Source organism: Hydra vulgaris, chromosome 15 (genome assembly GCF_038396675.1).
Source record: "Hydra vulgaris chromosome 15, alternate assembly HydraT2T_AEP".
Classification (NCBI taxonomy): Eukaryota; Metazoa; Cnidaria; class Hydrozoa; order Anthoathecata; family Hydridae; genus Hydra; species Hydra vulgaris.
Window position 1 is genome coordinate 39,181,124 of NC_088934.1, and position 10,091 is coordinate 39,191,214.

The following is a 10,091-nucleotide window of genomic DNA, read 5'->3' on the forward strand; positions in this document are numbered from 1 at the left end:
TACAACAAGTTTTGAAGCAGCAAATCAAATGAAAATATTGAAAGGAAAAATAATAAATAGAAAAGCACTTAGATTTCTACCTACTGCTTCCAAATCTGAATTTCAAAAGCTAAGTGAATCTACGAAAAATCAAGTAGTGATCAAAGTGAATGGTTTTTATGAAACTATAATCAATTATACTCAGTTATGGGAAAATTCAAATGACGGTTCACAAGTTTTTATATGGATGATAATGAATAAATATCCTGATTGGAATGATGTCAAAATATCAACTAAATATGTTAAGAAAAGATATGGAGAGAAGTTCAATAATATTAATGTTGATTTACTATTTGATGAACATGGCTTAATGCGTGATTATGTTATACAAAATTTATCAAGCTGGTCAAACTTAAACCTTTCACCAGAAAGCATTTGGGTTAGGATTTTCAAAAATTTTAGAGAAAATTCAACACCTTAAACAAATTTAGAAAAATTAGCAGTTTGCATTTTGTTTGGCTGGCTCATCAGCAGAAGCTGAAAGATTGTTTTTGATAATTAATCAGATCTGGGATGATTACAAAAATCGACTTGATATTGAGACAATTGATTCATTGACAAATATTAAATACAATTCTAACTTAAAATGTTTACATTTTTATAATCTTATTAAGGATAATGTTTCTTTCCTTAATAATGTTATTTCAAAAGAAAAATATTCAAAATAAAAGTAAATTTATTTTTAAAACTTGATTTTTTTAAAGAAATATCTCACAGTTATTACTGAATTTCTCAGTCATTAAATTAAATTTTAAATTTAGATTAAGAAAAAAATTTGTTTGCAATACAATAAGGTTATGCAATCTCAATTTTTTTTTACTTAAATGCACTTTTATTAAGAAATAAATTATATCTGAAAATGTTGAGCAATTTTTTTTAAATAACTACCAAATTTAAAATATTTAGAAAAATAAATTTAAAACTATTTTTTGCTTCAATATACTTACATAAAAATTTTTTCAGCAAATGTTCCGTATTTTTAGCAAAAATCCCGTATTTTTTGCAAATTTTCCCGTTTTTTTGAAAAAAATCGATGGCCACCCAACATATATGTTCATATGTGAATAAATGCATACATACAATGATATACAAATATATACATATACACACACGCATAATTTATTTATTTATTTCTATTTTATTATTCATTAAACGACTTTAATATAAATTTATAAATAACTACTATACTAATGTACTATAACAATATAATAACATAAAATGTTTAGCATGATATATGTTTTTAAAATAAATAAAGAAAATGTATAACAAAAAGTATAGAACATTCAGATATTTATAAAAAACTCAAGGAGTTTTATACATTTGAATGAATGATTTTATTAAGTTTTCTCTTAAATGAGTTATAATTCCATTTTTATAAAAAGTGAAATATTTCTAAACTACTTAATTAAATAGAAAAGCTTCTCGAAATGAATGAAAAGACCAAAATTAGTATGCGAAAGTTGAAGTCAAATAAAAATTTTATTTTGCAGATGGAATTTACTTTATTTCTTTTATTGAACATAAGTTATAGAAAGGAGAGGGGAAATTGTTGGTTTTACATTTATAAATAAAATTTAGAACATTATAAACGATATATATTTAACTGATATATATTCAAAATATTCATTTCAAGTGAGATATTCAAAGTATTGATTTCAAGTAAGGTTTTTCCATGAGTAAAATGATCTTTAAAGTTTACAAGACGTGCAATATGCTTCTGTTGACAATGAAGAAGTTCTAGTTTACTTTTACTAACATGTAAATAGGGTAGAGCGGGGTATATAGGGACACTTAAAAAACAAATGCTAGTTGCGGATAAACTAATATAGTTAACCCTGTTTTTTATAAGTTTCTTAAAATTTATTGATATCAGAAAACGAAAAAACAAAAAAACAAAAAATTCTAAAAAAAAGCTATGAAAACCAAAGTAACGAAACTCTAGACTAGCAAAATTTCTATATTTTGCAAGTGGGTGGTTGCAAGTGGGTGGGGCAAAACGGGATAGTTAAAAAGCAGCAGTTATTCGTAAATTTTAAAGCATTCAAAGTGATAAAAAATGAAGGCATTTTATCATTTAAACATGTTCAGACATTTAAATCTGAAAAAGGTAACATACCAATACAATTTACATGCCAATACACCCATACACCCATACATCACAAAAAAAGAAAAAACTAAAATAAAAAAAAACTTGTTGTGTTATTATAAAATACTCTTGAACAAATAAACTTAGGATATTGTTCCAAAATTTAAGTAGAACAAAGCTAGTATACATTATTAAAAAGGTAACTACTGCTAAATTTAGAATTAAACAAAAAATATTATGGATCACATATATTACACAAAAAATATTCTGAAACTATTTTGGTAAAACTTTTGATTAGCTGGCTTATGCCTATGTAGAGCAAATTTAAATATGCCATATATACCAGCGAAGAGATTAATAGCTGAAGCGGAAAAGTTAAAATACGTCATTTCTCGAGAAACAGTCTTAGTTGTAACATAATTTTCTATTAAGCACCGCGTAATTATCATAATTTAAAGTTAACCAATCATAGTCCACTTTTAACAAAATTATCCTATGGAATTGTTTCAAAACGTCATAAGCGTTGCAAATAAAACATGGAAATTTAAAAAGTTCGTAAACAATGTTTAGAGTTAGCTTATTATTATTTTTTTATGTTGTGCTTTTGAACGACTAATAATAAATTTCTATATTAGAGTTGAATTAATAAATGTCTAGATAAGAATTGGTAGTATTTTTGCCAGGTATTTTGTATCACTATATTTAAAATAAAGCAATTTGCTTTTGAATCCAGCAAAAATACTACAACACAAAATAAAAGCTTTGAACAGGCAAGCAAAAAATAAGGTTCAAACAAGCGGTAAAGATAATCTAAAGCTTTGAAATTTATACCTATAATTGAGGTGTGCAAGAAACAATTACTTTGCCATAATCGGGGTTTTTGATGTAATTAACTTCTTATTTGATCGAATAGTTATTAAAAACTTATGCAATAAACTTTTTAGAGATTATTCCACTTTGATTACAGCTTTCAAAGCTTAAAGATTACATTTCAAAATGTTTTTATTTTTTTGGAATAATTATACAACAAAGGCTATATCGGGTTTGAAATAATTTCTGGCTTTGTTCTCCCTCCAACTATTGTATATCTTTGATACCAATACATGCCAATGTAGAGCAAACTTAAATCTGCCATGTGTAGCAGCAGCTTTCAAATTCTAAGTTCCTTTTTGTTCCTATCCAAAACTGCATTTCATCCCATTTTGGATGATTGATCTTTCTTATATAATTTTATTACCATCGTTGTTTATAATATAAAACAAATAATTTCTTTGAATTTATTACAAATATTGCTTTTCTAAATAATGAAAATAATATTTTAGATTGAAAATAAAATCGTCAAACTGTAGACAAAACGGTAGTAATATAGTAAATTATATATATAGCTTGTTGTCCCGATATCCCCCACAAAAGTCATTTTACTGAAATTAAAATTATTCAAAAAGTTTATAAATAATTTATAATTTTTTATAAATAAAGCAAATTAGCTATAGTTTAAGATAAATCTTTTGAGGTTGAATCGCTTAAGAAATAGACGTATCCCGCATTCCAATGACGTAATGATGTAATGACATCAGGCAATGATAAAACGTAAATATCGAAATAATTGTTAAAAAAATGAACTCTCAAGTAGAACATGTTCTGGTAGATTTACAAAATTATTCAACTGAAATACCTATTGTTTTAGAAATAAATAGAAATTTAAATATTTTACATAACTTTAAATCTGCAGATGAAACTTTAGCATGGTGTGAAAGTTTAAAATACTTGCCAATATTCACTATTAAAGAAATAGAAAACTACAGAAAAAAAAAGAAGCTAAAAACAAAAGTATTGCAATAAAAAAAACATTTGAAAGAGGTAAAAGATTTAAATCTGAACGATATATATCATCCGATAGTATTTACACTTCATATAACCTAACATGTATCATAGTAAAAGCAAAATGCAAAGCAAGCATGAAAAATGAAGTTCGTGATTTAAAAGTTTATATTAGCAGATTGACTAGCTCTGTTAGAAAAGCATATTGCTCGTGCCCTGCTGGAAATAGTGGTTATTGTAATCACGTGATGGCTTTATTATTTGAACTTGCAGAATATTTTTAAATTTACTTGAGTATGTACCTGAAGAGATTACTTGTACAAGTAAATCAAGGCAATGGGGCATTCCAGGTAATAAAACTAAAACAATTAAAAATCCTGTTATGTTTACAAATGTTCAAAAATTTGAATTTAAGCGTGGCATTAAGCCTACTTTATATGATCCAAGGCGAATAAAATGTAAAGAAGAAACTTTAAAAGGAAATATTTACAATCTAAAATCAAATGTTGCTTTTTTCAATAAAGATATTGGTATTGTTCATTGCGTACCTGACATTTTTAGTTTTACTAAAACATCATTTGGAAATTTTCCAATTGGTTCTCCTTTATCTTATCAACTCCAGATAAATGAGAGCTTTGAACTTATCACTAATATTGAAAAACTTAAAGCCATTTCTTTTAATGTATCTAATACCCTACCTCCTTTACCTCTTCGCTTTTATAATAAAAATCATTGCTATATACCTTGCAATTGGGAGCTTAATGAGAAACAAAAAGAGTTTTTGTTATCAATAAAAGTATCTTCTACTTTTATTGATTACTAACAGTTACACAAAATAAAAATCAGCTGTGGTTTAATATAAGAAAACATCGCTTAACTTCAAGTATTTCTCATAAAATTTATATACGCAAAAGACAATTTGAAACTCTTGCTCAACAGTTAATTAATAACTCACAAAAAGTTGACTTGCCTAAATTTATTCAAGAGTCTTTAGACTACGGGCTTGCTTATGAGCCGCATGCACGAGAGAAATATATTGATGTTTTGAAAAATAGATTAAATCGCAATGTTTCAGTTAGGACAACTGGAATTGTAATACAACCTAATTTATTTTGGTTATCTGCAAGTCCGGATGGTCTTGTATATGATGAAGAGGCTAAATATTATTATGGTTTAATTGAAATTAAATGTCCTAGAATGAAAAAGCACTTGTCTATTTTCGAATGTTTAAATGACAATGATTTTTATATTGGACTAGACAATGGACACCCATATTTAAAAAAAGATCATTATACTGGTTAATATACACAAGTACAAATGGCTATGGGGTTAAGTAATTCCCAGTTTTGTGACTTTGTTGTGTACACATTTAAAGGAATTGCTATTATAAGAACACCTTTTGACCATCAGTTTTTTTTTGAATTAATTACAAAGTTAAATAATTTTACGAATAGCACGTTCTACATGAATTCTCAATGATGTGATGGTTTGACTTTCTGTAGCATCTTCTTTACTTAGCTGTAGTTTTCCATTTAAAAAAGATGGTATATTTAATTTAACATTGATTGTGTTTAAATGGTCTGAATTGGTAAACCCACGATCAGCCATAACTGAATCATTTTTGTTCCAGAGTTCTTTATTAAGGAAACCTGATCTTACAACAATTTCTTTGTCAGAAATAGCTCCATCATAAAGTTGACTTATAAAAGTTATTGTTCCTGAAGGAGAAATACCTAACAACCCTTTGTAAGTTACATGATGTTTATAACTAGAGAATAAAGAACTCTGGTGTCTCAGTGATGAAGGTTTCTGACAAAACAGTTCAGTACAATCAATAATGCATCTTGTTGATGGAAATGTCATCTTAAAGCTTTCTGGCATAAACTTATTAACTTGTTCGTGTGAAGGCCAAATAGGTACACTTCCCAAAGAAAAATATAGAAAGTTTGTCCATGTTATTAAATAACGAGATGCTGTTGATTTTGAAATTTTAAATAACCAAGATGTGTGCAAAATTGTAAATCCATTTTTAAGCCACGCTAAAAACATAAATAACTGATTTTCTGTGTTTAATTTTGTTTTTGGACCAGTTTTTGCCTGATTACCTAACCTGTGCAAATTTTCAGATAATCCTGAGTTGTGGTATTAACATTTTCACCATTTTTTCTTGGATTTAAAAAGTTGTACACATTAATATACTGTTCGTGTTCAATGCCAGCATATTTTTGAAACAGTTTTTGTCTGTTGACATATTTTCATAACTAAGTATATATTTACTTTTATATTGATTCAGTTGATTTTTTATTTTTAGATTCTAAAATGCTTATTTGAGATTTCAACTCGTGTTTTTCTTTTTCCAGTAGATCAATTTTGTTTTGTAGTTCAACACAACATAAGCAAACTTTCTCAACCTCAAAATCAAATAGTAGCTGTCTATCGTTAGTTTTAAAATTGTCTTCATTTTTAGAAACGTTTTTAATATCAAAGTTTTTGATAAATTTTCTTTTTTTAGGCGAACATCGCTTTTGTACATCAACTTGTTTTTTAAATTCAAAAATAGATGGAAATGCTTCTTTTTTTAAAGATTTTCTGCCAATATTGGATAAAAATTGAATGTCTTCATTTTTAAAATGAAGCTCGCATACTAGAGTTGTGTCCTTAATAACAAAATTATCATTACCACCTTTTCTTCTAAATTGAGAAATAATTTTTGCCCACTTATTTCGACGAGCAGCATTCTTGGGTATTTTAAAAAATCCAATTCGTGAATTTTTTTTTTGAAAATCCTAAAATGATGTTTTGCATTGTGGAATACAGCAATAAGCTCCACTTCTTCCTCCTTTATTTACAACAGGCAAAATCACTCATGTTAATTTGAAATAATTAAAACTACAATATTCTAATGTTTACGCTTTATCATTGCCTGGTGTCATTACATCATTACGTCATTGGAATGCGGGATACGTCTATTACGCATATTTTGTTTTTCGCAAACTTATTGAAGCATTTTGGTACTTTTAGTGCATTTCGTTACTTCTAAAAGAATTTTTTTTTTACTATAATGAAGCACAATAATTTGAAATGTTTTATCAAAAATATTTTGAAAAAAAAGTTTTTTTAGATGAGATATAGGGCTACTGTCCTGTTATGCCCCACTGTCTCTATATGCCCCGCTCTACCCTACGCAATAAAAGCGTATAATGCAATAAAAGCGTTGTTAATATGGAAATGAATAAATGAGTAGTACAGTTGAACTAAACTATTCTTATAGTTCTATCAATTTTGCTATTTAGGTTATTTAGGTGGCTAAAAATTTTGTAATTTTTGATCGTTTTATTTCGATATTATCATTAAAAATAAGAGGCGTAATATCAGGAACTAGTTTTTTTTTATGAAGCTAGGTAGAAGAACATCCATTTCGTTTTTTCGATATTAATTGATAGTTTTTTTGATTTAAACCAGTTAAAAATGTTAATAAGTTCGGCAAACAATTTGTCACTTATAATAATTGGCAATATAATTGTCATTAAGTTCGAGACTTTGTAGAGATTGTTGATATATTTTAGAAAAAGTAAAGAGACCAGGGGCCTAGTATTGATCTTTGTGGCACTCCGCAAATTATATCTAGTAGGGTTGATAATAATGATAAATCTATTTGGAAAAACTGTTTGCGATTGGTTAAATAGTTCTTAATAAGACATTCACAGTGATTCCATAGTGTCCTCATTTTTTATAAAGAATTTTATAATCTATAGTATTGAAAAATTTCAATAGATCTATGAAGATATCTACCGTGTATTATGATGTTTCAAATAAATCACAGCGTTATTTTTTTTTAAATCCTGTAAAATCCTAAAAATTTTAAATTGATTATTAAATAATATTTTGTTCACGGATTAGTGGTTATAAATTTATACAATATTTTTTCAAGAACTTTTGAAAAAACTATGAGGACTGAAATTGGGCGATAATGACTGAGATTAGTAATTTCTCCTCCTTTAAAGATTGGGGCAACTCTAGCTATTTTGAGTTGGCCAGGAAATAATGCTTTGTTAATTGAAAAAGAAAAGACCTAAAGAAGAATATTTTTAATTATGTCATATGAACCAATAACAATATTTCTGTTTATATCATACGGACAATTTCTTTGTTTGGGTTGAGCATTTTGAAAGAAACTTCAAATTCATCAAAAGATGCTTTAAATTCATTTAGAGAAGATATTTAAGGGAAAATAATTTTTATTGTTTGAACTGATTGAGTTATATATTATAAGAATGTTTTTCACATAAATTATATTTAACTGACTAAAGAATTACAAGCTTTCATATTTTAGTCATAGATCGACAAGTGAAAGATGTTGCCTTGTCGTATTTCGTCCTGCCTATTAGGTCGTATTTTAGCAGCCGTGGCGCAGTGGTAGCGCGCTTACCTCAGAAACGTAAGATCCGTGGTTCAAACCCCACCTCTGGGCAAGTATTGCGACGGAGGGAAAGGAGGCGTGAGCTTCCTATTAAATGCTTTTCCGCAGTGCTCGGTGATAAGGCCGTAAGGACTTCTTGGGGCACCTAAAAAAAAAGATTTATATCTCATGGACAATATCTTATATACAATATTTAGTTAACTTGCTTTTTCGCTCATTTATCCCATATTCTGCAGCCACTTTTTTTTTTTTTTTTTTTTTTTTTTTTTTTCTTTCTCTGTTTTAATATAATATAAGATTTTACACCTTCGTAATATAAAATTTCAATAAATAAAATAAGTAAAACAGATAGGGGCTCAAAGAAGATGAGGATGACAGTACGTTATCGCAATCTTTTCATAGAGCCCCTATAACAAGATTTCAAAAAAATATCGTAATATGTTAATGCGTAATAAAATTTTAATAAAATATCGTAATAAAACGCGTAATTCGCTAATAAAATTGATAAGCAACCAACAAAAGTAGAAATAAAACAAAAACAGATTTATGAGAAATTATTCAAAGTATGATTAACCAAAAAAATTTCTTATATTTTAAAAATTTCTTTTTTTGTTAAAAACTTGAAGGAACTTAACGAATTTACCGTGCCTTTGAATCCTTTTTGAAAAGTATTCCATACTTTTGGACCTCGATATAGAATGCTGTACTCTGAATATTTGTTTATTATCCGAGGCAGTTTATATGTGTTGGACATATTCGCTCTAAGATTATAGCTATCATTTTTATTTATTTTAAACTTGTTATTAAAGCTTATAGGAGAGATATTGTGATTATAACGATACATGAAAATTAAATGCTGGTAGATATTAATTTCAAACACATTCATCATTTTCATATCTTTCATTAAGGGCTTAGCGTGTTCACGTCTATTTTTTGAGTAAATGATTTTGCAGGCATGTTTTTGTAGACTATAAATTTTTTTAATCTTTGCCGCTTGAGTACTTGCCCATGAAATGTTTGCATAGCTGATGAAGCTATGAATTAGCCCAAAGTAGATTAATTTAAGACTATTTTTATTGACGTAGGAGCGAACTCGATACATCAAACCTATTATTTTGGTGATTTTTGACTGGATATATATTATATGTGGAAGCCAGGATAATTTTTCATCAACAATGATTCCTAAGAATTTTATATTGGATTGCTTATTTACTAGTTTATCATTTAGAGATAGGTTAGGCAACTTGAGAGGAAGATTTTCTTCTTATGTTTTTTTGTGAAATAGTATATACTTTGTTTTCTCAGCGTTAAGTGAGAGTTTGTTTGCCTTAAACCAGTTGTTTACTTTACACAGTTCAATATTCATGTCTGCATATAATTTCTTGATATCATTGTTGGTGAGAAATAAGTTTGTGTCATCTGCAAACATGACCGAGTTCATTTTTAAAGGTGCATTACAAAAGTCATTTATATATATTAGAAAAAGAAGTGGACCAAGAATCGATCCTTGCGGGACTCCACATAAGACATTTAATACTCCAGATTGGACATTATTTACATATTGTTTTCTGTTTGTAAGATAGCTTTTAATCCAATAATAACTTTTATTTATTATTCCGTAATGCCTTAATTTATCTAATAGAATGCAATGGTCCACTGTATCGAATGCTTTTGATAAATCAAGAAACACTCCTAAAGTAAATTTATTATTTTCAAAACCATTAG

At 27.5% G+C, this 10,091-nt stretch overlaps 1 protein-coding gene across 1 annotated transcript; it reads right to left on the minus strand.

Annotated features, from left to right (window-relative positions):
- Window positions 1-5,380: 5,380 nt before the first annotated feature.
- Window positions 5,381-9,807, minus strand: LOC136091943 (uncharacterized). The gene is made up of 5 exons (XM_065819663.1): window positions 9,659-9,807; window positions 9,010-9,139; window positions 6,287-6,732; window positions 6,057-6,187; window positions 5,381-5,985 (listed from the first exon to the last, which is right to left on the minus strand). The coding sequence occupies exons 1-5, from the start codon at window positions 9,805-9,807 to the stop codon at window positions 5,381-5,383; spliced, it is 1,461 nt and encodes a 486-aa protein (XP_065675735.1).
- Window positions 9,808-10,091: the final 284 nt, after the last annotated feature.

What these genes read in the sequence shown, in the direction of transcription:
- LOC136091943 (XM_065819663.1), bottom strand. Translation starts at nt 9,807, where the DNA reads ATGAACTCGGTCATGTTTGCAGATGACACAAACTTATTTCTCACCAAC. An exon ending in CTTAACGCTGAGAAAACAAA is followed by an intron (nt 9,140 to 9,658) that starts GTATATACTATT and finishes TAAAAATGATAG; the next exon opens with CTATAATCTTAGAGCGAATA. An exon ending in CTGGAAAAAGAAAAACACGA is followed by an intron (nt 6,188 to 6,286) that starts GTTGAAATCTCA and finishes ATATGTCAACAG; the next exon opens with ACAAAAACTGTTTCAAAAAT.